Here is a 26,331-nt window from a genome sequence, read left to right as displayed (position 1 = left end):
ATAGTAGAAATATATTAATACGATAAATTTAATTTAAATATTAGTTACATTACATATTGACTATTTGTCCGCCTTATGGTCAAATGGTCAGCCCGTTTGCCTACCACGCTAGAGGTCTCAGGTTCGATTCCCGATACGGTTGACATGAAATAAGTATTGATTTAAAAATATGTTTTACACTAAAATATTTAGTAACAGTCCCTGGACTGACACATAAAGTGTAAGACTGATCACTAAAAAAATGTTCAAGATACACAGCGATTGGCGAACTTTTGCAGTGTCCTATGCACCATTATATGCGAATAGAGGTTTTTTTTTTTATTATTTGACAAAAAAAATGACGCTTAAAACACAATATACAAGGCATATGGTGGGAAAACGAATTCCTACGCGGATGCGGGGCGAGAAATTTCGGGGGGCGAAACCCTAGGGCTTCTGCGATATTATTTAGCGGAGTGGACTGTATTTTAATTTTAATGAAATAAGTTAATATCCTCGATATGCAGTATGCAGTATCAATCAGTCACAACCCCAACGAATGAGATGGATAAGAAATGGCTGCCAGTAACCTGGTTCGTTCTTGATGGAATTGCGGTGGTCCGACTCGTCAATTACGAGCGACACCAACACTAGGACAGGCCCCCAATTTGGAGCTGAACACTGGTGGTTAGTGGAAACAAAATCTATGATGCGGCACACGTTCAACAAAATAAACGTGCGATTCACTACGCGAGGTCTTATTGTGGCGGTTGATCAAAGGATACTAAGGTGGGAATGTTTGAAGGTATAATACTCGCCAATAGCAAGAATATGTATTTGCCCCTAATACCTTGTTTCAGAGTAAACATTAATGAAAAGATAACACCAAGACTAAATAAATTTATACTTTGGGACTTGAAGAAATACTCGCTGTATTTTCATATCATTGAAAGTATTGTCTATCGCTAGGGGCTACTTTTACCAATATTGCTGGCAGCGTACGAATACGATCTCGAAAGAACGGCTCATCCTTTGAAGTTATCCACGAATCGAGCCATTTTTTGACATCTTCATAAGAACGGACATCTTGCTCAGCCAGACCATAAATCATCGATAGGAACAAGTGGTAATCGGAAGGAGCGCTGTTCGGTGAATACGGCGGGTGGGGTAGGACTTCCCATTTGAGCGTTTCCAAGTATGTTTTGACTGGCCTTGCAACTTGTGGCTGAGCGTTGTCATGCTACAAAATAACTTTGTCGTGTCTCTCCTCGTATTGCGTCCATTTTTCCTTGAATGCTCGGCTCAAACACAGTCGATAGCGATCTCTCGTGATGGTTTCGTTGGGTTTGAGGAGCTTATAATACACTGATGATGATGATGAAAAAATGTTGTTTTCACTTGGGCGGAAGAACATATACTTTCATTTCAAGCCTAATGATGGAGATTCACTATGAAGTTAAACAAACCAGCCAATGACAGGTAAATAACTAGAATTTCACATTCCTTTCTCAAAAATGTTTTCCTTCTCTGTTGCAAAAAAAAAATGGTTCCAATCACATACATAAATAAATTATCATCATACCCCTGTCACATCTGATGGTGCATAGGGCACTTTATTAATTCACTAAATGCTGCGTATATCTCCATCTCTTACATGAAGGGTTAGGTGATCAACTATACCCTCCAGGTGTAAGTCCAGGAACATGAAACATTGCAGTGTAGAACCACCTATTTAAACAATATTAATCTTCCCAGGAATCGAACCCGGGACATGAAGCATGCTAGGCGAACGCGCCATCCACTACGCATTACGAGGCGGACTTATCTCCAACAAATTATCTTATTTGAGATTTTTACCTGAGAGTAGCCATCGAGTCAAAAGCACTCGTCCAGGGTTTTGGTTCTATTTCATACACCGAACTGAATTCCTAATCTGTCCAGAAACATATAACATAGCATGCAATCCTGACTAAATTCTCCTAAACTTTTGATCTTTTCAATTGTAAGAAATTCTAATAAAAGTTTAAAAGAAATATTATAAAACTTTGAATTCTTCAAATTTGATAATAATTTCGAGTTGTAAATAACTCACTATTAGAAAACAGGAACTAAGTGGGATTCGAACCTAGGAGCTCTGATCCGTGAGTCCGCAACACTAGCCACGGGACGACAACCCGGTTCAAAATATAAAGCTTTATTCCAAAATTTACAAAACACCAAAATGGAGGGGATCACATTAGTAGTAAACATATTTTGTAGTAATTATTTGTCTACATAATATATTACCTATGTAATTGTATCTTGTAAGATTGTTTGTTTTTTTATTGTATTGTTGTAAGACTTTTGGTTAATATTAATGCTTACGATGTTTTACATAATAATATTAAGTTGAAACAACTCAGTCTCTTTTATTTTGGCTAAAATAAACATCGTTTTATTTTTCAAACATGGCCATGTCCATTGAGTATTTTAAATCAAACGTGTCCATATCCGTTCGAGCCAATCAGATCGTAGCATTTTATCAAGATGGCTTCCATTGCCCAAAAGATTGTCGTTCTTGCGGTGTGTACTCTTCGAGTTTTTAAGTGCATGACAATGTAAAACAATACGACTAGTGTAGAAAAAGTGACTGCAGATAAAGCACGAAAAGTTACCATGTCTAATTACAGCATTAAACGTACAAATACGACTGAAAAACTGTAAGGTGATTTCGAAATTCAACTGTTTAATGACAGTTAGCATTTTAAACTTGCTAGGGCAGCCCTTATCTACATTTTTTTTGTTATCATTTAATTTACTTTTATTTAGATAAATAAGGAAGTACAGCGTTTTTTAAAAATATTTATTATAAAAATATATATTCAAACAATCTATATTTTTTAATGGGCTAAATAAAAATAATTTTAAAAAACCTGTAAGTAATATTTTATTGTAATAACTTCGTTCGTTAATTTCAATGAAGCTAGCCAATTTAAAAAAAATCAATTATAAACTTTATTATTCTTTATTTGTGCATGATGCGTTCACATATAATTGATGAACAATATCTAAAAATAACAATTGGTGATTATTATAACCAATACATATGTATTGTTTGTGAACCATAATAAATAAAATAAATAAATGGTCTAAAAAGCTATTTTGAGTCCAAAAACAATGGGGTTCCAATTTTTGTTTTCCCTGCTTAACGTACCGATGACTTAGGCTAGGAGTGTTTTTGATATGTTGGTTTTACAATAAAGCAATACTTATCTTTTTTATAGATATTTTAGAGAAAGTTTGACTTGCTTAAATCTAATTGGGAAATTTAGGCTTGAAACCGAACTTTCTAATAACAAAGTTCAGCCCCACGAGAAACTGTATATGAAAAAGTTTCTTTAAAATGAATGAAGAAGGAATAAAAAAATATTTCAATAAAGACAAACCACTTTGAACGACGTCACTAATTCTTCCGGATCAACCAATGGTAAAAAAGTTGTGATATATTTCCAGTTTATCGTAAGTCAACTGACTTATCATCAAAACTCACCGAAGATAAGGGAAAAGAACTTGAGACGTCACAAGCGGAGTAATTAAAAAAAATACAAAACTTAATTAATAAACTTAACAAATAAATCATAGCACTCATAATACGGTACATTAAAAAAATGGCTTAGTTTAAAAGTCTTTTAAATAAATAAAATTAAAAAAAACACTGATCTCCCTTATTATGAAATTCGCTCAATAATACAGTGCAATTTTAAAAACAATTTCAATTGAAATCCATCTAAGTTGGATATTAGGAATCTTTTTATTAAAAAAAAAAAAACAAAAAAGTGTGTATTATTTGTCTTTGAATTAAGTGGTTTTGTATTTTAAGTTGTTAAACGTGCATGATAGAAATTTTGACTGTTTTTGATCAAATTATTAATTACAATATTATTAAATAAAAAAAATTCGTACGAAAATTTTCAGATACATAGCTCCGGGATTACCCTATAAAACCGAAATGTGGTAACAAAAAAATGCTTTTCAGTGCACCCAATTGAAGTCAAGCGATATTTTAGAATTTCTCACAAATCTTTTTATAAGCATTCAAACAAAATTGAGCAAAACAATTTCCTGCTACAATTTATCAAAACATCAACTACCGAAAGAAGAAGAGCAAAAAATATAGATAAATGCAAAGCCCAGTATCTAATCAAAATAAAGAATATAGTTCTGTGTACTGTAAAACCCTAAAAAGCAATGAAGGTACTGGGTTTAATTCCCGGCATCATTGAGATAAATATATCAATTAAATGGGTTTATTTTGTAATATTTCATAGTCCTTGGACTAGAACTGAAGCGTTAAACTTATCATTTTGCCTTAATGTATCATAAAATTAAGTTCTCTATGCACCACTGGGTGTAGATGGGAAAATGATAATGTTGATAATGTACTGAATTGCATTTTAAAAATACCATTTAATATGTAACAGATTTCAATTATTGTTCTTTTATACGAGTAGATTCCTATTTTTTTTAACGTTGCGTTGTCTAGAGTGTTGTACTATTAATTATTGCTAAAGATCTAATTTTGTTTTTATTCATTTTAATGTACATGTTTTTTTTATAATGTGACTTTTATCTTAGCACATCCCTGTTGGTTTTTGGATATACAAGAATGATAGAGTGCAAAACAAAACAGTCCATCTCCAATGCGATTTATTTCAAAACTGGCCAAATCCAGACAGCGCAAAACAAACGTAGTCATCTCCAAAATTTAAATGCAATTTCCGAGTTTTTTAACGAATTGTGACTAATACCTTTATGCAGAGACAAAACTTAAGGTGAGGAAAGTACATTCTTTTGTCTTCATCTTCGGGTTATTCTTCGCATTTGAAATTAGAATGTACTTTCCTCACCTTAAGTTTTGTCTCTGCAAACGGGTATAACTCACTATCGAAATTGTATTTTTTAATCAAAGTACATTTATAAAATAGCACCACGGGAACTCCGTGGTTATATGAATCGCTCAAAGAAAAAAAGTTGATTTACTCAGTTTGACGAACGGTGGAGATGGTCACGTTTGTTTTTTAGCGTCACAAATATAAAAGTTAGGTTTCTTGTAACAATATTATATGACTTTTAAATAGTCTATTTATGTGTTTTAACTAAATGAACAAGAAAAAAAAATACTAATTGAATGTAGGTAATATTAAAAAATATGAAACTGAAAAGATTTATAGAGTTTTAATTTATTCATAGAGTATCAATAAAAAACATTAGGTTTTTATAAAATAACAAAGTATCGTAAACAATCTTGAGCATAAATTCAACAGGTACATAAAATAATATGTTACAATATAAACAAGCAAAGATTAATATTTTATAGTTGGGTTTAAGTTATCAATTGATTCCAACTTCATTTGATTGTTTTTTTAATCTTCCGAGACATTTGAATATTGCCATTGGGGTGGGTTCATCTGCAACTGCATATTGAGTAAATCCAAGTTCTTTTAATTTCTTTCCCGTTGATGGCCCGATTGATACTATTTTAGATTTTTCAAATTCATAGCCCAAATTCTTCAATACCGGAACAGCAAAATCTACTCCCGATGGGCTGAAGAAAATTAAATTGAACGGTATCCCATTTTCATCTTTGTACATTTGATGAAGGCTGTCTTCAAATCCACTGTGCTTCTGAGTATTATAGACATCGATGCAATCAACCTTAATATTTGCATCCTTCAATTTGCTAGGTAAGACATCAGACTTTATATTAGCACAAGGAAAAAGTAACGGTTTGGTAAATATTTTTTTCTGATTTTGTTCTATTATATAATCACCAAGAGCGTTTGCATTGCCAGGTTGAAAATCACATACAGAAATATTAAAATCATTACAAATCTTTTTAGCTGTTGTTTCACCTACAGCAAATATTGGTTTAGTATTCCAATTCTGAATAACTGATTCGATTCCATTTAAACACCTTTTCAAACTCTCTACTGCCCTTTGGCTAGTGATTATAAGACCGGAATAGTCGTTATAGTTCTTTAATTTAATTAATAATTCTTCCAAGTTAACAAACACAAATTCTAATACTGGTAGGAACAAGGGGGTGTAACCATTTTCCTCTAAAATTTCTTTATATAGTTTTGAGTTATCGGGAGATTTAAAAAGCAACACTTTCTCCATTTTCAACGAGAAACACAAATCATATAAATCACCGAGACCTCTGTAGTATATTAATAATATACCTGATAAAAATTTCAACTTTAACCTTAAATATCGAATTGTACGCACTAATATTTCATCGGTAAATTAAGTATAAAAGAATAAACAACACAATTAACAACTACATATGTAAATTATCTTAAATCGGTAAACCTAATGATAATAACTTTGATTTTAAATATTTTAATAATACAGCGTAACATTTTTGACATTTGACAGCTAAATAATAAATTCTATGGACTATAAATGTAAAGCTAAAACGTCACTTTGACATTTCACAATATTTGACGATCTTCACATCGCAGTATTTGGCAGTATTTTTGTGACATTCGTATAGCTGTATCGACACTGGTTATTACTATTGTACAACAATAAAAGTAATGTGATTGCAAATCATATATTTCTTGTTTTGGCAACTTATAAACTGTGAATTGAATGGTTCTGTTTTATGATCTTACTTAAATCAGAATGGCCCACGTTCAATTCATAGATGAGTTGGTGAGGGAATATTTACTATTTAGAGGTTTTGTAGCCTCTGTCAAAAGCTTCGACTCTGATTTGAAAAGTGATAAAGATAAAGGATTTAGAGTGGACAAAATCGTCGATAACTTAGTTCTTAGTATTAATACTCATGATTTGAATGGACTTAGAGATCTTTGGGGCCATTTGGATTCCTTAATATTCTCTAAATTAGAACAGCATTTTGTCCCAGGTTCGTACAGTTTTGATGTATTTACTAATTGAGGAATTTTTCCAATTAAATTCATGTTTAAGCAATATATGTACATGTGTAACTAAAAACCTTTCATAAAATAGCTACTTTCACAAAAAGTCTGTATAACACATATAAGTACAGTAGAACTCCGTTTATTCGAACTCCAGGTATCTGGATTGCCAAATATACTGATTGTTATCAGGAAATAAAAAATAAAGGCGATGTTATTATAATGAATATAAAAGGGCGCTTAACTTTGCTGGACATGTTCAAGAAAGTTTTCGATGTGATTCCAGTTTTCTGAATTATTTCAAAAGCGATAAAAACTGATCGTAGAGTAAATTTTACATTTTCTTTCAAAAAATTGCCTTAGTTTAATGGTCAATCCAACTATTCGGGTTTCTGTATATCCGGAGAATGCCTTGTATTAATCTAGATGATGGGAGTTATACTGTATATTCTATTTTATGAATATATACGGCACGCAGCTCTTTTTACATATAAAAATGAAAAAGTTTTTTAAAAAAGAGAAGAATGTCTTTATACATGAGTAGATTGAACAAAAAAAGATACAAAATATATTTATACCGAATTTTAAGTTAGTTTTTTACGTGTGTTTTTAAAAATCTAACAGACAAAACAATAATTTTATGGCGGTGTGTGTGATTACAATTTATTTAGAAACAGACAAAACAATAATTTTATGGCGGTGTGTGTGATTACAATTTATTTAGAAAATTGTAATAAAATGGCAATAATTTTACTATCACAACTTTTTATTTTTACAGCTATTAAAAAATTTGAAAATGGTTTACTAAAATATTATTTAGTTACCGCAGTTAGTGCTGGAAAAATGGAGAAAGTTACAGAATTTTTAACAAAGATGGTTTCTGAAATTCAGGGGCATTCGGAGTGGAGAGATTGGTTTAGTAAGTATTACTTAATAAACATTTTTCGTTTTAGAATTACAACAACTTCTATGAAGTATTGGCAATTTTTTGCCAAATTTCAGCATTTATAAAAATACCAGTTTTATTTACAACATTCTCTTCCTTTATTTTTCAGTGCTGCCGTATACTCCAAAACCAGAAGAAAACTCAGCCTTCAGTGTATATTTTTCACGGCAATGGCAAGATACTCTTCTTGCCTCATTACATAATTTTCTCGCTACAATATTTCAATGCCTGCCGCAGCCCACCCTTTCTAGCTATGAAACTGAAGCCGCCATGTTTAAAAAACTACAAGAGGAAAATACTGCTCTTAAATTGAAGATAGCAACTCTTGAAAATGGAAATAACCCAACCGGTCACCAATCCAGACTCACCCAGCATACAGAAAAATTGAATGCACCGGCGCCTTTGATGGACGATTTTTATATAATTCCCACTGAAAACACAGACGGAGCAATAAGGGAAGCAAGAGGATTGAGAGGATTGATTCGCCACATGGGGGGTAGCCCTGTGTTGGGAAAAAAACAAATAAGATCTCTTAGTCAAAATTAGTTGTTTTATATATAAATGGACTCAATAATCTTAACTCTTAATTTTATTCCTATGTAGTTATCAATTTTTACGGATGAGTTCAGGATAACAGTGGTATTATAAAAGTAGAATCTTCTTTTGGACACACTGTGAACAATTCTAATGTGCCTACTTTCCTTTTAGCCTTTAAGAACTTTGAAAAAATAACATTTCCATTTACAGGCCCAGCCAGGGATGCAGTGCAAAGGTTGAGAGTTAAGATCCACATAGGGGGTGAAAAATGGGCTACTCTCAATGTAAACATAATTATGTAAGGGAAACAAAAGCAGAGATAGTTGACATAAATCCAAAATGAGTGATGTATGGATTATGAATACTCAATAAACTTAAAACAACATATTAGGGTTGGTTAAGTCCAAAACTGTGAATGCTTCAAGGGTATTTTTGATCATGTAATGCTACTGAGCCATGCTTATGAGAAATGTGCTTCGAGTTAGAAATCAGTTATACTTACTTTACACACATGACTATGTACATAACATGGCGGCCTCCGTGGTATAGTGGTCAAGACGCTTGACTCACGCACGGAAGGTTCCGGGTTCGATTCCCGGTGAGAACACAAAAATTAAAAAGTGATTTTTCTCAAGCCTGGTTGTTCTGTAATGTAATGTTTCACCACTGTAATTGGGCCTCCTGGCCTGTTGTGGTGCCAAAAAAAATGAAACGAAGAAATGAAACATAATCTGCATGGAAATAAAAATGGATAAGAGTTAGATACCTTTGATCAATACTTAATTTTAAGTTTAATGCATTAGAATGTGTATTTGTGTATATGTAAAAATATTGTGTATAATGTTAATATTGTCGAAATTGAGGATACTTTATTATGTTTTTTCGAAACAGCATAATCCAAAAAATTATTTAATTATAATATTACATTCTATTGACATATTTAAATATCCGATATCATTCCCTCAAACCGGGTTTTTAACAATATTTTTTTATTAATAGATAATAAAAATGTTCGTAGTGAATTTTTGTTAGCAATATTTTTGTATTTGAACTAATTTTAGAATAGTACAAGGGTTGTCCGTAAAATAAATTTCCCTATTTTTTTTTTAAACGAAAAGTAATTTTATTTACTATGAGCAATACATCATTGAAAAGCTTAGACTTTCAACTATTTTTCTACATAGTTTCCGTTGACTTCGATGCACTTTTTCATCCGGGTCACCGTCTTTTTGACTCCCTGGTCATAGAAGTCTCCCGCCAGGCCGTGAAGGTAGCTCAGAACCCCTTCTTTCAGCTCCTCAACGGGGACTATGTAGAAAAATAGCTGAAAGTCTAAGCTTACCAATGATGTATTGCTCGTTGTAAACATAGGGAAACTTATTTTACGAACAACTCTCGTATTTTCAATACATTTAATAAATTATCCTATAATTCACTTATGATATAGTTATGTTTTAATGGTGGGTTTGAATTTAGTGAAAAAACATTTGAATTTTTCGAGATAGCCCAATTATATTATTATATCCAACTACTGTGAATCTTACCTACGGTGGTGTTTTTTTTTTTCAATAAACTATAATTTCTTCATGTCATATCTGAAATAATTTCAATTGCAACGTAACAATTTGTTCATATTTTTTTTTTCATGTTCTTTTTCAATTTTATGGATTTATTGCATTTGCATTACGTGATTTTTTTTATGTGATAATTTTATTTTCAATTTCAATTAATTGATAAACAATATTTAGTGAAATAACTTATTGTAAATACATACTAATTTTCCTATTTCAGTACTTAATTATTTTGGGATTCTAAATGTAAATAAAAAAGAGGTGTATGTAAAAACAGATTTTATTCCATATGAGCACTTTTTGTGATGTACTGTTTTTTTTTAAATAAATTTTCCCATTTGATTCATATGACCATTAAATACATATTTATTTTATTCCCACTCATGCACAGCAAACTGCAAAGTTATCCTACATTGAAGAAAACAAAATGTTGGTAATGGCGGTAATTTATATTATTTTTTTACCAAAGATTATAGTCAGTAAATCATCTCAGAGTAATAATGCGCCAAGCCATAGAGGAGCCCAAACGTAGGATAACCATTCTATGACTATTGGGTATTAAGTTGGCTACACTTTCGCAGCAAAACAATGGGCCGTACTCAGGTCGAGAATTGCCAAATGGATATTAATTTACATTGTAAATATTTTTTAATATGTACCTGTGTATTTATTATTGCAGGGCTATTCCAATTTATTTTTCTATAATTCGCCTATATTTATTTTATAAAACTGAAAATACACCTGTGTGCTTATTTTTTAAATTTATTCATTTATTTTATTTACTATATACTTATGTTACATTTATTGAGACATACATTCCAACTCTAGGAACCAAAGTCCTGTGTTTGTTTGTTTATCCGTCACATCTCCGAAACGGCGAGTAGTAGCGGCCTGAAATTTGGACACGTCACTTTAGATGCAATTTCAAGGTTAACGTTGCTATTTTCGAGTAAAATTTGAATCGACCTCTACTCCTTAAAGACTCGAACTTTATATGGATGCCTAGTGCGGGCCCGACATATTGCCCGTAATCAATTATCATTATCAACAATAAACGTATTTTAATTCACAAATTTATTCCCTAAATTGTGAATAAATAGTATTTAAAGTAATAATAGTGATACAAAAAAAGTTTTTAAGCAATATAATACACGTGTCGGGACAATAAATGCCAAAAATCAATGTAAATCATGGGAAAATATTCGAAATCAATTACCTGTGAAAATTTACTCCTTTGACGCTCCTACTGCTGCAACCAAACATACTGCAATTCACTATAGCCGATTTTTATTAGTTATAACGTAAATATCCAAGTTATTTACAAACAAATCCAAGCACAGCGACAAAAGCATCCGATAGATCCGTTATGCCTATGTTGTCAAACAAACAAAATGGCCGCCAATTCGTTGCTAACCAACATCGCTTGCGTTCTATAAAACATAGTGATAGGGCTTCTCAATAGGTTGACGTATTATTAGTCTGTATTTTTTCAAAAGTTGTGAAAAAAGTATTGGTTATGTTCAACATGCCCCATTGTTGTCATAAGAGCTTGATTAATTTTTTATGATTATAGCAACACTAAATTTTTTTAAATTCTATGATTGTCTATATTTGCCATAGACAAAATAAAACATTCGTGAGTAGTCAATTTTGACTAAATTCCGGTGTCATTGTCAGATATATTTGAATTTTACTAAAATGGAGTGTTTGATAGGAATCCAATTTAAAGATTTCGTTATGATCGCCGCAGATCAAACAAATGCCCATAGTATTATGGTTATCAAAGATGGTAAGTTTCCCATATGAGCCAATCCTCTAACCTCAAATAATAAAATTAAAAGTTGCATATTTTTACTCGATGATTCTATTTTATGCTAATTTAAACTGATTCCTATGCAATACTTATTTTAGATGAAGATAAAATCTACAAAATTTCCGAAAACTTGGTAATGGCAGTGGTCGGAGAGTCTGGTGACACAACTCAATTTGCCGAGTATATCGCAAAGAACATTCAACTGTATAAAATGCGAAATGGTTATGAATTGGGCCCGTCTGCTGCTGCTCATTTCACAAGACGTAATCTTGCTGATGCTTTACGAAGCAGGGTATGTAACAACTATTTTGAATGTTAGCCTATTTCATTATCAAACCATAATTAAGTTAACATATTACAACAGAGATGAAGAACATTTAAGAGAAGGTAATAAAAAAAAGTCTAGGCATCTACAAGGCTTATGGACCTGTCAATTGCTGGTTTAAGTGGCCACTTTACACACTGTAACATTCACCATTCTGCCCATATTTGAACATCTATATTCCTTCAATTCTTTCATCTGTTGGTATTTGTGAATTTAAAGAGCTGAAACCTTTATTTGTGCGGGTGAGATTCATCTAATTGAATTATTTCACCTACATACTAGGCAACACCTGAAAATGTTATTTTTTCTATTTTTATACTTCTTCAAGGACCAGTTGGACCATTAAACCAGCCATTAACAGGTCTTAAACCCTGTAGATGCCTAAACTTCTATATTAACTTCTCTTCAATGTTCTTCATCTCTGTTGTAATATTTAAATATAAACAGCTCCCCAGGGAGTTGAATCCAGTCCTTGTCTACAAAAATTTTGACAAATTCAAAATACTGTTGATAATTAAGTAATCTTAACATAGGCCAAATAAGAAGCTCTTACATTTTTTAAATTTTTCTTAGTATAATATGCTGATTGAAGCCTTTGTTCATTATTCTTTTATTCTTCTACTTATTCAAATCGAGAATGGGCAATTTGTTCCAAAAACATTGAACAGTACAGTAAAAGCTCAAAACATTATTCTTCATCTTTCATTACAATAGCAGAATAGAAAGAAAGAAAGAAAGAACCACTCTCCCTCGAGCAATAGATTTCATGTCTGGGATAATTTACTTAATTATTCCAATTACTATATAAAATACCAGGCATATCTAGAAAATTAGTTCCATTTGTATTTCTTGCGATCGCATTTTCTCGCATGCGTGATTGTTACCCCGAGCGTTTAAGAAAGAGTTGACACCATTATGAGTTAGCTGACTTGTTTCGCACCGCCTCATGGTACTTCTTTGAAATTCCGAATAAAATTAAAATCTCCCCGCTTGTGAGATGTCTGTAATTCGTTTCCTTTATGCGAAGAACATTAAACCAGTCCATATCCATCAACAGATCTGTGAAGTGTACGAGAACATGTGATTTAATAGTAAGGGAGTTTTTTAAAAAAAAATATATAAGGGAGTTGCTTTATTATTTACCTTGCTTATAATATACAAGGTTTATATTTCAAAAAGTGAATTTTTCTGCAATTAAATATCTTAAAATTTATCTAAACTATTGGGATAACTAAATAGTAAGGGGGTGAGACAGTTCAATGGAGGTCTGAATAAAGTGCATGACAAGGAATAAAAGGGGCGTCCCCTTTTATGAAAAGGATGGCACCGGCAAAGAGGGAATAGAAAAATTTGTGCCCTTAAAATGGTGGGAGTTATGTAGAAACAATTTTAAGGTCTAAAGATTTTTACACAATATGTATTTGTTTTCTTTAGCCTGTCAATAGAAAATTACTTTCTGGATATAACTCATAAACACTTTCTCCTGACGCCATATACAAGTAGGCACTGGGGTCGTTTGGTCCCCCCATTCGGATCATGTGCATTTTTTGGATGCTTAGTGAGGAAAAGGTTAACCTGTCATACGGAACTTACTTTTGTTTTCTTATGTCAAACGGAACTGACTTTCTGGATATACCTCATAGTTCTTATTTATAAAACTGCTTTAGTGCAATGTCAAAAACTAGGGCATCAAAGTTCTAGAAAATGATGTCCCTAAAATGAACAGTCCTGTCAGTTTGGCGTACATCAATTTTTCTTAACCTTTTTGACCCAATTACGAGTTAAAAAATTCAGGTGACGACACCTCAGGACCTGCGATTTTAACAATAACGTATTCAGTTTTCTTTCTATTGGGGCCTTCTATTTTCAATCGAGAAATCAAGTGCAAAGTTAAAGCAGGCACAGCGGAGCGTCTGCAGCAGATGTTTAAGATTCTTACGGATTCTTATGTCTTCTGGATATAGAGAAAAGAAGAATATCCAAAGCTGGCAAGGGAAACTATCAAATTATTAGTTATTAGCTATTTGTCACATCCTACCCATGTGAACTTACGTTCTCTTCAATGGTGAACATAAAAACATAAGAGAGAAATAGAGTAGGTGCTATAGTAATCGGACACTCTAAATACAACTGCCAAAAATAAGTAAATGTACGTTCATTTAAAGAAAGAACACACTAAAAAAGTGTACACTTATGGTGGAGATATATTCTTGTATTTACTTTTTTTTTTAATTCAGTAGTCAGATGGCAGAAGGGACCATCTGTAATTTTCAAAAATGTTCAGGTGAGCTGAAATTAGACTCAATTTCAAAACCACAAACTAAGATATTTTAGTTTTACTTTCCAATAATCAATTACTGTTTTAAATTATTAGGATCTTAAAAGTACTGTATGACATAATCATGTGCGGTCGTACTCGAGAAAATTGATACCCTAATTAAAAACTTGACAAAATGTATAAAAAACCTTTTTTACGTATTCAATTTAGTCTCCGTACAACGTGAATATGTTACTGGGAGGCTGGGATCGGGAGACAGGTCCATCGCTGCACTTCATTGACTATCTCGCTTCCTGTGTGCAAGTTCCCTACGCTGCCCACGGCTACGGTGGATTCCTCACTCTCTCCATAATGGATCATCATCATAATATAGGTTAGTATTGCATACTTACAAGCACACTTTGTAGTTGCGTGCGATACTCTGTGATGTGGTCAAATTTGCGAAGATAAAAGATATAACAAATACAAATATTCTGTAATCGTTCTAAATTATCAAGTAATTCAGAGTTAGCATCTGGACTAATGTTTGCTTAACATTAATTGGTATGAAATACTGTAATCTTTTAAGTGATTACAGGACAAAAATACAGTTCTGTGTGAACCCTGGATGAGTTTTTTGACTCGATGACTGCTCTCGAGTAAAAATCTTGAATAAGAAAATTGAGTGGAGATAAGTCCGCCTCGTTGTGTAGTGGTTGGCGTGTTTGCCTATCATTCTTCTGATCGTGGGTTCGATTCCTGGCAGGGTGGACGTGACATTGTGCCTGAACTGGCACCTGAAACATAAGACTGATCACCTTACCTTCCATGTAACAAAGATTATCAAGATGCACTGCAGTTAGAGCATCAATACGATGCCCTATGCACCAATGAATGCGGATAGTGAAATAATGATGATAGTTGGAATTCACTAGTTAGTTAAATGAAAGAATCCAAAGAATAACCCTGGTGACTTTTTTCCGATCTTTTAATTATTTGATTATTTTTCCATTTTTTCCAGATCTCAATCAAGATGAAGCCTATGGCTTGATGAAGAAATGTGTTGCGGAAATTCACAAGCGACTGATCATCAACTTGCCTAACTTTGAAGTTGTGGTTATAGGAGCTAATGGAATCACTAAATTACCCAGAATTACAGCCAAGGACATGATGGCGGAAGCATAATAATAAAACATTTCTATTTCATTTACATTTATATTTCAATAAAGGTTTCTTTTTTATAACTACCTGGAATTTTTCCTATCTTACAAGTATTCATTTTGAACACCAAGGTTTGAAGCATATCGGGTATATAGACATGTGTCATAATTTCTTGTTCAGAAGCAGTTTCGGGCTTATAATACAAAAAATAATCCTGGAATAATGAAAAAATAATACACCCAAAGCGGATAGTGGAAGACAATAATAATATAAGTCATCAGAATGGGTTTGTCATTTTTTCAATTTTATAAAGTACGTCTAAAATTATCAATGAAGCACCCATACCAAATATCCTAATAAAGTTTATCAAAGAGAAAAACAGACACTTATCAGTACCGTATCAATAACCCAACGTGCTTCCCTTAATTATAAATACAAAATTTGTCGGACTTTAGCATTGCGTACCATACATACATACATATTTCTCTCAAAATCACCTCAGCTCATGTGCTTCGTTTCATAATTTTGACTTACATTTTAGAAGACTTGCACACAAATCGCACCGGGAGTGTAAAACTGAAGTGCAAATTTTTAATTTTCAAGATTTAAAATCAAAACAATCGCATTTGTCACAAGCTTGACAGTGTAATAGGGAAGTAAGTTTAAATTCAAACATTAACACTATAAAAAGTAAAATTAAATAAAATGAAAAAAAAAATTCTGAGCAATGTGAAATTTTCAAACTCTCTTATCTCTAAACAACATTATTTACATATACTTCGGATTTGCACTCGCGGTGCGAGATAAAAAAAGAATTAACAATGTTTGTAAACAAAAAGACACACTATGCACAAAACATCGACTATGTCAGCCTAGCAGCAGTAAAATCACAATAGTAGATGCACATTTTTTGACAAAAATATAGAAAGCTCGAAACAATAAGTAATAAGTTCGTAGTAGTTTATGGGATAAATATTAATAAAAAGTATTTCATGAATATAAAAATATCATACAATCTTCACAACAGTTTAACCGTACATGATGTGCCTTGACAGTAACAAAATAGTACTCAATTCGACAATCAGTTTTAACTGAGAATGTCATTGTTCTAGCAATATTTACATAAATTATTTCTTTTTTGCCTCTTCTTCCGCCTTCTTTTTTGCTTCCTCTTCTTTCTTCTTATTTTCCACCTCTAGCGGGTGATCTTCATATCTATAAAACAAAACAATAGTAATAAGTACATCGTGGTTTACACTGATTTCTCTGAAAAAATATTTTAAGTATACTGCGAGTATGTCAAAATCTTTAATCTAACAAAATAAAGAATCATCGATATAGATATACAATTATACTTACGAGAACATGGACTCGCTATCGCCCCTGATCAGTGCTAGCAGCAGCGGTGTAGCGAGACAAGCAGGCACTAGGTACAGGAGCGCCGGCTGGGCATGCTTGAACATGTGCATAACGAAGATTGTAGCGAGGAGTCCCATTAGGTAGGCTGTGAACGTGGCGTAGAAGTATATGTGGGAGTCCCGTTTCAAACTCTTGTCGTAACGAAGCAGAAGTGCGATGAATATACCTGGGACTACGATATCACCAAGACCTAACATAGCGAAGTTAGATGCATTCAGCCCATTGACAAGAAGATCCTGCGGAAATACCACTGTAACAAAATAAATTAAGAATCTTAAGTTAATGCATATTCAGATTAGATAAAATAAACATTTATACATAATAATTTTTTTTTATCAATATTCCTACAGAGATGAGGTAGAATTTTTTTCCAATTCAGGATTATCGATATTCGAGCGTTTACAGGGCTTATGACCTGTCATTGGCTGGGTTGAGTGGCCACTTTACGTACAACATTCCCCATTCCGCTTATTAGCGAATATCGACACAGGTACCATTTTGATTCTTGTATATACACCGCAAGACAAAAAAAATTACGAGTTTACCTGCTACCGCGCCCCTTGACTTTACTGAACCCTTTTTCTAAGAAATCCTTTATCGATACCTCTTTCTTTTGTTTAATAAATTAAGGACACTATGTGTCACCTTTCTACAATATTTACATTTTAAAATGTCTCAACAGTCTTGTTTTACCCGCGTTTGAGTGAACATAACACAACAATCATGGAAAGTGCAAAGCAAATGTCGATTGCGATAAAATCCAAAATAATCACATTGTCGCAAGAAAACATATCTAATTGTGAAATATCTCGTCGAGTTGGGTATTCAGAAGGTGCAGTGAGGTTTTTATTAAAAAAAATCCAAGAAACTGGATCCATAGAACGGAAAAAAGGAAGCGGACGGGGGCGCGTGACATCTGCCCGAGATGATCGCTTAATAAAAAAAATTGTTATGCGCGATCGATTTTTAACGGCACCTGAAATACACGCAGAGGTGCAGTCTACCAGCACATCAACATTTTCAGTAAAAACAGTGTCCAGGCGGCTGTTGGAGCATGGTTTCCAAGCACGGAGTCCCGCAAAGAAACCATTACTCACGGACAAAATGAAGAAGGCTAGACTGGATTGGGCGAAAGAGCACCAGAATTGGACCTTGGAGGATTGGCAAAATGTTGTTTTCTCTGATGAATCAAAATTCAACCTTTTTGGTCCAGACGGCAGAAAGATAGTTCGACGAAAACGTGGGGAAAGATATCATCCGTCGTGCGTCACTCGAACCGTTAAACATTCACCCTACGTGATGATTTGGGGGTGCATGACAGCATACGGTTTAGGACCTCTAAATTTTGTACAGGGTACGATGAATGCCATTCAGTACAAAAAAGTGTTAAAAAAACATATTATTCCAACAATCGAGGACATTACGCAGTATACCGCGGACCCAATTTTTCAGGACGATTCTGCGCCGTGCCATAGAGCCCGCACTGTGAGTACAAATATATATATTTTTAAATGCATTTTGTGACCACATGATAAATAATTTATTGTTTTTTTATAGATCAATGAATTCAAGGAGAAAATTGGCTTAAAATCGTTGACGTGGCCCGGGAATAGCCCTGATTTGAACCCGATAGAAAATTTATGGGCGATTATGAAAAAAAAAGTCGGGAAAAAAAAATCAAAAAACATTGAGGAATTAAAAAAAAACTTAATTCAAGTTTGGGAAGAAGAAATAACATCAGAAATTTTAGATTCGCTTTACGCTTCTCTAAATAATAGAATTTTACATGTTATAAAAAATAAAGGTGAATTCACTAAGTACTAAATATTTTTAAATGTTATAAATATGTTTAAATGTAAAATACTTTAATTTAAAATAAAGCGATAAGAACCTACTTCTTAAATATGAATTAAAAAATAACATGTCTTTTATTATTCCATCACAAACACTCGACCATAAATGAACCGTTATGGGTCTCTAAGGTTCGGGTAATCTGATACCTGATATATAATGGCAATTTCTAAGTACAATTCATGAGTAAGATTTTTTATTTTAACCTTGAAATAACGAGTAGTCATCACATATGTCAAACAATATAAAAAAAACTAATTAAATATCAAGAATAATTCATTATATGTCAATTTTAGTTTTTTTTGAGAACTCGTAAATTTATTTGTCTTGCGGTGTATATCTTATTAAATGAGAAACCGATAGACATAATAATTTCTTTATTATAACAGGAAAATTTTACAAAATCTAAGATAGCTGTGTCAAGGGGGCCAATTAAAATGGGTTATAACAGCACACTGTTCTAGCTTGGAATTGAACCTGAAACTTCTATGCACAAGGCAAAACCTTAGGTTTGATTATTTGTTCATTAGTATCTATGTATTATATAGTAAAAAATCAGAAGAGTTTTTGAGGTTTTTCTCATTTCACCAGATGAAACATTGTAGTTATTATGTTTAATTCACAAGAGAGTTTTATTAATAAATATTTTTTAATGCATTGTATATTAAATAAGGACTAACTTACATTTAATTGGGGCTTCAAAAGATTTGGCTACAGTGACCATAACATTGGTTCCAAATACCCAGAAGATATCATATACAAATAATCCACACAGCAATATGCAGCCAGTTACTACATTGTTTAAGTGGAACAACTCAACACCATTGATGGCAAATGCCATCCCAAACAGGTTGTTAGCAACCCAATGCTGAAAAAATATGCCATGTCAATTCATTTATAATAATCAAGCCAACATGAAATAAATCAGATACTTCTAAATTTTATGTTATTTTTTTACACACTATCATATATTTTGTGTTTTCGAAAGATGTTTTGTAATTTATTTATTTTTTCTAACCATATAAATAAATATGTAAGTAGTTCTAGAAGTATCATTATTTAAAAAATAAAGAATTCGGTGATACTATTAATTTATTTGTGGTATCGATTATGAATCATATATTTCCAAATAACAAGTCAACAAGAATCTAATATTGTGGATAGAATAAAACATAAAATTTCATAAAAAAATCTGTACCTTAAAGCTGAAAGGCTGAAGTCACATTTTTTTTCCAAATTAAGTTATGAATGCCATTTTGTTCATATATTCAGATTCTATTAATGCTAAAAACATTGGAGTCCTCCGGTATACCACTACTGAAATAGCTTGTTCTAAAACACCAATGGTGCAGTAATAATACTCATGCTTTCAACAAACTTCAACGGTTTGCTGGTATTAAAGCAGTGAATACCTAATAAATTCCACAATTTTTATAACAAACTACCTCTGATGCAGCGAGGGATTAAGTCTTATTGTCATAATCAACCATACTTAACCATTATGTCATTTCTTTTCCCGTAAATTTCATTATTCTACTTTGCTCTTTTTCACATAATATTTACTTTCAATTACCGTTTTATTGCTATTCAAATCATGTCATTAAATTTATATTTACCTGTTATTTTCATAAATAATTAATGGCACGTAATTTAATGTTTTTGCCTAAAGAAAGTTTTATAAATACATTGCTTTTCATTCAATATTCTACATTACTTTTTATACTAAAGTCCGAGGAGGAATTAGGGCGCAGGCCGGGTGGTTAGAATAAAAAACATTGAAGTCCCATAGTTATTTGACAGTCCATACTTTAAATGTTTTTTTCTTAAATATTCTTATCAAAGGCCTATAAATCCAAAAAAACAGCAATAAATTTTGCTTTTACTTCGAGAGATGCATTTGAAACAGTTCTACAACTTCAAACCGCTCTCCTGAACAATTTACCAAATGTGCTTTCCAGCATTTCAGCTCTAAAGTACAGAAATTAGTATACTAGCATGAAGTGATGTGTTCATATATAATGCACTTGTTAATTTATTTTCTTAAATTTGTTCTACCTAAATAACACATTAACAGAAAATGCACTGATCAAGTGATAGAAGTTCCATAGGAAAATTTTCGGAATGGTTTACGACTCTGCCATTCAAGCGCCTCGCAGTCATCGGTTTCAGTATTGGCACATCATGTTGATCAGTTAAGATTACGTATGTCAATATCAAATCTGTACACTTTTTCCGTTCCTCAAGTGTGCTAATAGGACATTAATGTAATAAAAAAATCTCACCTTCGTGAGGAGATACCACACACCGACTACGGAAGAAATTCCCAAACATACAATGTCATACGAGGTAAAGTTGTACACATGCAGGTTGCCTGGTACCCCAAACTGTATAATGAAGGGGATGTGAGGAATAAGCCCGGTCGTAGTGCTGACAATTGGACTGCAACAAATAGCAACTATTAAACACTGAACAAAATAAGATATTTATTTTGAAATTTCATAGGCTGATGGTAACAAAAATTATTACGATAAGAGTTTCATCAACAAAGCAAATAAATAGTTAGTTACTGTGATAATATTTTAAGATTCTATTTGATATGTTGTATTATTTTGATCATTTATATAGCGCCATTTTCATAAAAAGCACCCTAAGCGTCATACACGGAATATTCCATCATTTCTTACAACTACAAAGCGCACGAGGCGTTGGAATTTAAGAATTTATTTACAGTTAAAAATTATGCAAGTGTGAAATAATTTGATAGATAGATACACGTTTATAAAAGAAAAAGAGAGAAAAAGCCTGCTGAACCGTGAAACCTGCTTGTCAGCAGAAAATTAAATTTAACAATGGGAGTAAGATTAGCGAATATCTGCAATTACAAAGCACATGGACAAATAAAATTCTAGTAACTTAAACATTATTTTGCTTTTACAGCATGATTTCACAACACATGCCCTAATTCAACGGGGTTTTTTTTTTAGATGAGTAAATAAAGTTAATTGTTTAAGAGTTTTTAATGCTCAATGTTTAGTGTTTTATAATTTAAATGAACATCTGTTATAGTTGAATAAGTATATTTTTTCTGATCAAATAGTAAATATTATTTGTATAAAGCTATTTCACTTGGGTAAGTGGACGTATAGTAATATTTTTCAACGTCAAAAGTGTTGACTAACTACCTCTTTTACTTACCGTACATGTATACACAGTTGTGCTTTTGCTACGAAGTACATTTGTGAATCACAATTCCAATATATCACTAAAAGTTAATAGAATAATGACAAATGTGTATGGCCATACAGTTATGTCTATGTGAAAGCAATGAATCACAATATGTACTTAAGTCAAATTTACAGAACAAAAAAAATACACATACTTATTATTTAGTCACTCAGCAGTTAGAAAGAAATACTTCTTGTTCTAATTTTTTTTTTCTCCAAATGAAATATATATTCCATTGAAAAATAAAACAAGTTAAAAAAGAATCTACCCCGATGAAAATCGGGCTCGTCTTGATATAGAAAAAAACCTAATGCTCAGGCAAAACTTAAATAGATTCATACCTTTAATAATGATATTGAAAAAAAATATGTACTAAAAAAGTAACCATTACTTATTATGTAATATATTTATGTAAATAATTACGAGAAAGTCTCTAATTGGACTTAATCAAATTTATTTATATTATTTTGTTTGGGAAACGCAACAGTTCTAAATACATATTTATAGTAAAAAATAGGTATATTGCATAAACTCAAAACCAATAACAAGTTTCCACAAATTGAACAATTAGTAAAGATTTTTTAAATGAACAGAAAAATGCTTGTAGTAAATGGGTCGGGATTAGGACAGGGATGCATGAAGAGAGGATAAGGAGGGGAAAGCAGAGTTAAAAAGTGTACATATTTATTATTATAGTATCTATTAAGTTACATAATCCATTCTAAGTATCAATTTTAATTCTGACAGTGATATTTGTGTAGTCTGTCTTTAAATTTGGTATTGTACACTGAAAAAGTTCTATGGAAAAAAGCAATTTTAGAATGTGATGTTTTACTTATTGGTTACATGAAACAGATGGTACCATCTACATATCCTGGCTAGAACATGTATGGTTATTAAACTAAGTAATTCTGCACAGTCTACTAATCCTGCCATAATTTTAAGTAGCAGTAGTCGATCCGCACACACCCTGCGGTAGTGTAGAGAAATAGAGTTATAATATGTATCTTACAATTAAATCATTGCCTGTTGACTTTCTAATAAAAAAAATACATACTCAAAAGTATCATGCCGATATTGAACCGAGAAACAAGTATATTTGTTTAGTTTGAATAAATTAAAACAATCCTTTAAAGAGATACAAACTTATATATTGTAGCTAGACTATAAGTTTGATCCACTTGAATAGCAGATTCACACAATTAATAAAGATATAGATTAATTTCTTAGCAAATTTTCATGTGCACATCCGCATATTCTTTGCGGAAATGGTGGATTGGCGACATTTGCATGAACCTTGAGACACTTATCATAGTAAAAAAACACATGTGTACCTCAATAAATGGCTAAGGGCTAGAACCCCTAGACAGAAGAAGTATCCTGTGAGAAGAAGATTGATATATTCCTTGGAAAATATCTGGAAGAATATGTATATTCCAAACAGAGTAGCCGATGCTATCAATGGAAATGCCATTGCATCTCTGCTCGTCATAGCTTCGGGCTTCTTACCAGCTTCCTAGAAAGGAAACAGGGAGATATTAAAACAACACAACTTCCAATAACTGCGAAATCATTACATCGGTTTGACTGTCCTAAGCCCAATGCTCTTCAATACTTTTGACCGGGCTATAAGGTTCGCAAATAGCTTTGATATATTTAAAACTAGTCACTCACTGGATAATTCAAAACGGCAATCATGGATTGTTTTAGAATGCATAACTATACATCTTAATCATTAATTGTGTAACATACTATAAAAGAGATGAAGAAAATTTTAGAGAAGAGAATATGGAAGTCTGAGCATTTACAGGAGTTATGACCGGTCATTGGCTGGTTTAAGTAACCACTTTACACATTACCCTAGTAGCATTTATTGTTGGTGATCAGTAGGGCCGATGTGACCTCACGATACTGATCGCCAATATGTAACATTCACCATTCTGCCGGTGTTTGAATATCTATATTTCTTCAATTCTTCCATTTGTTAATTTTTGTGATGCTAAAAAACTGAAATCTTTATTGATGCCGGTAAGCTTCGTGTTACTAATTTCCTAATTTAAAGTTTTCTCCATCCCTGTTGTAATATGTTCATCGTAAAAACTCCCTAGGGGTTGAAATCCAGTTCTTGTCGTAAACATTTAGATAAACTAAAATATTGTTGATTCATTATGTAATTTTATTTATTCATTAATTTATTTTATTATTGTGTTACCTAAATGTTGTGTTAATTATTTTATTTTTTATCTCATCTGTAAGCCCTGACTAAAAACAAATTGTACAACACGGGTAAGTTTCCCATATGTGTCGGTGGTAGGGTATGTTAGTTCATAAGCTCATTGGTGAACTGAGAGAGCCAAGTCCGGGAAACCCTAAGCTATTATCAACCTTCCTCTGGCCATTCTATACCAGTTCACACAGAACTACACTTTGCATATTTAAAAGACACTTATTTAAGCATCTATATCAAGATCATAAGCTAATATAATTCAAAGCATCATCATCAACCCATTTAAAAGAATCTAGCATTCGAATCTAGAATCAGGTTGTGGTCCTGTGGCTAGTATCTCGGACTCACGGACCAAAGGTCCGTGGTTCGAATCCCACTCTACCCCAACTTGATTACAATTTTCTAATAGTGAGTTATTTACAACTCGTTGAAAATGGCCGTCAAAATGAAATATTTGGGTAAATCATAAGAACGCAAATATTTATTTAAAAAAAAAAAACTTTTCAAAACCTAAAATCATCTGCAAAGTATTAATATGCAATCCTACACACATGCATACTCCTTAGCAACACACCGAAACCCAGCCCAATCTCTGACCAATACATGCCACCTAAAATCTGTTCATTATTACAAGAATTTCCAAATAAACAAACCAGCCCCGTGATACCGGACAGAGAATAGCCTATTTCACACATATCATCTTAATCTAAACGCCACGGTAAAATTATAGTGGATTGACATTTATTAGATTCGTTAGTACCTATTTTTTTTTTTATAAAACTCCGTATTTGATGACTTTAATAAAAATATCTAGAAAAATGCCTGGGTTAATAGATTATTTTTAAAAAAAAATAGCGTTCTTATAATTTACCCAAATATTTCAATTATGGTGACCATTTTCAACAAGTTGTTAATAACTATTAGAAAATAGAAATCAAGTTGGGGTAGAGTGGGGTTTGAACCTCGGACCTCTGATCTGTGAGTTCGAAACATTAGCCACCAGACCACAACCTGATTAAAATAATATAGTAAAAATTAACAAAAACGGTTTTAATGATAATTTTATCAAAATCATTATTTAAATTTAGCGAGTACTTTCAGGTAAAAATCCTGCAAAAGGGAATCGACTGGAAATTAGTCGGTCTCGTGGTGTACTGGTTAATGCGTTTGCCAGGCATTAAATAAATAAATAATTGTAAAACAATAAAAATTGATCCACCGTATTGTATTTTATCATGCCGTGTAGATATTGGCTGTGGTGTGAAATGGGCCAACCATGCGATATCGCGCAGAGGGCTCGTGGTTTGCACGTGCACAGCGGTCCAGTCTAAGTGAATGTACAGTAAGTAGTCCTGCCTATAAGTGTTTCCATAAACACAAGTATCTTTTTAAATAATTTAATAGAAGAATATGAAAGGCATTGGCTGGTTTAAGTCAGAAGCACATTCCATACCATTTAAGATCATTCACCATTCAGCCTATCACCTTTTCTTTTAACTTCTATAACTGTTGTACACTGTGAGTAGTCATGAGCTAATTTGTACAGCTAAATGTTGTTTTTTTTTATAAAGAATAAATAGATATGTTATCTACACTGAGCAATAATGTTTCTAGAGGCAGTGAGGTACTTTTGGCGGTCTACGGATGTCCATCTTAACCGACTTTTAACTGAAGTTAAAATAAAGCACAAAATTACGATGGAGGCGAAAAATTTTAACATTCTTATGCCACATGTTGGAAAACTCATTGCATACTGTCAATTTAACATATTTTTTGTCCACGTACCTTCTGTTCCTTATGGTGTCTGACAGATCGGAAAGATCCGAAAAATATTGGAATTAAAGCCATTATAACTAAACTCCCGTAGGCAACTGCCATTCCCTCGGGTGTTGAAGGAATTTTCCCGGTAACATTTTTAACCGTTTCCACAATTTCTTCTATATTTTCGGCAGCTTTGGAAGCAACCGACTCTGCCGCGTCAGCCATGTTTTCGGATTTGTGTTCAATTGACATAGATGAGCACTACGAAAAAAGAAACGTCATTAACATGTTTTTGACATTTCGATTGCTTAGAACATAAAATGTAAACCTCTTAAC

At 32.5% G+C, this 26,331-nt stretch overlaps 4 protein-coding genes across 4 annotated transcripts; 2 read left to right on the top strand and 2 right to left on the bottom strand.

Moving 5' to 3' along the window:
• Positions 1–5,178: 5,178 nt before the first annotated feature.
• Positions 5,179–6,138, bottom strand: Uros1 (Uroporphyrinogen III synthase 1). The gene has a single exon (XM_088229671.1). It carries the CDS (start codon positions 6,136–6,138, stop codon positions 5,350–5,352), a length of 789 nt encoding a protein of 262 aa, XP_088085797.1. The 3' UTR covers positions 5,179–5,349.
• A 261-nt stretch (positions 6,139–6,399) lies between these two features.
• LOC148279621 (WD repeat-containing protein 91) lies at positions 6,400–9,005 on the top strand. The gene is made up of 3 exons (XM_088229670.1): positions 6,400–6,889; positions 7,681–7,821; positions 7,958–9,005. The coding sequence occupies exons 1-3, from the start codon at positions 6,646–6,648 to the stop codon at positions 8,392–8,394; spliced, it is 822 nt and encodes a 273-aa protein (XP_088085796.1). The 5' UTR covers positions 6,400–6,645; the 3' UTR covers positions 8,395–9,005.
• Positions 9,006–11,553: 2,548 nt separating this feature from the next.
• Prosbeta4 (Proteasome beta4 subunit) lies at positions 11,554–15,598 on the top strand. The gene is made up of 4 exons (XM_088229672.1): positions 11,554–11,745; positions 11,868–12,061; positions 14,583–14,745; positions 15,373–15,598. The coding sequence occupies exons 1-4, from the start codon at positions 11,655–11,657 to the stop codon at positions 15,534–15,536; spliced, it is 612 nt and encodes a 203-aa protein (XP_088085798.1). The 5' UTR covers positions 11,554–11,654; the 3' UTR covers positions 15,537–15,598.
• On the bottom strand, positions 15,553–26,245 carry LOC148279619 (signal peptide peptidase). The gene is made up of 6 exons (XM_088229669.1): positions 26,020–26,245; positions 23,342–23,523; positions 21,065–21,221; positions 19,467–19,650; positions 16,872–17,181; positions 15,553–16,727 (listed from the first exon to the last, which is right to left on the bottom strand). Exons 1-6 carry the CDS (start codon positions 26,218–26,220, stop codon positions 16,640–16,642), a joined length of 1,122 nt encoding a protein of 373 aa, XP_088085795.1. The 5' UTR covers positions 26,221–26,245; the 3' UTR covers positions 15,553–16,639.
• Positions 26,246–26,331: the final 86 nt, after the last annotated feature.

Source organism: Micrasema longulum, unplaced genomic scaffold, assembly GCF_059751315.1.
Source record: "Micrasema longulum isolate JH-2025_06_02 unplaced genomic scaffold, ASM5975131v1 h1tg000692l, whole genome shotgun sequence".
NCBI classification, from domain to species: Eukaryota; Metazoa; Arthropoda; class Insecta; order Trichoptera; family Brachycentridae; genus Micrasema; species Micrasema longulum.
This window is presented reverse-complemented; position numbering and strand designations above follow the sequence as displayed.

Excerpts from the sequence above, each read along its gene's own strand:
- LOC148279621 (XM_088229670.1), top strand. The coding sequence starts at position 6,646 with ATGGCCCACGTTCAATTCATAGATGAGTTGGTGAGGGAATATTTACTA. Across the intron at positions 6,890-7,680 it reads AGAACAGCATTTTGTCCCAG|CTATTAAAAAATTTGAAAAT; the intron begins GTTCGTACAGTT and ends TTATTTTTACAG. Across the intron at positions 7,822-7,957 it reads GGAGTGGAGAGATTGGTTTA|TGCTGCCGTATACTCCAAAA; the intron begins GTAAGTATTACT and ends TTTATTTTTCAG.
- Prosbeta4 (XM_088229672.1), top strand. The coding sequence starts at position 11,655 with ATGGAGTGTTTGATAGGAATCCAATTTAAAGATTTCGTTATGATCGCC. Across the intron at positions 12,062-14,582 it reads CTGATGCTTTACGAAGCAGG|TCTCCGTACAACGTGAATAT; the intron begins GTATGTAACAAC and ends TATTCAATTTAG. Across the intron at positions 14,746-15,372 it reads GGATCATCATCATAATATAG|ATCTCAATCAAGATGAAGCC; the intron begins GTTAGTATTGCA and ends CATTTTTTCCAG.
- Uros1 (XM_088229671.1), bottom strand. The coding sequence starts at position 6,138 with ATGGAGAAAGTGTTGCTTTTTAAATCTCCCGATAACTCAAAACTATAT.
- LOC148279619 (XM_088229669.1), bottom strand. The coding sequence starts at position 26,220 with ATGGCTGACGCGGCAGAGTCGGTTGCTTCCAAAGCTGCCGAAAATATA. Across the intron at positions 23,524-26,019 it reads GACACCATAAGGAACAGAAG|GAAGCTGGTAAGAAGCCCGA; the intron begins GTACGTGGACAA and ends TTTCCTTTCTAG. Across the intron at positions 19,651-21,064 it reads TGTGGTATCTCCTCACGAAG|CATTGGGTTGCTAACAACCT; the intron begins GTGAGATTTTTT and ends ATATTTTTTCAG.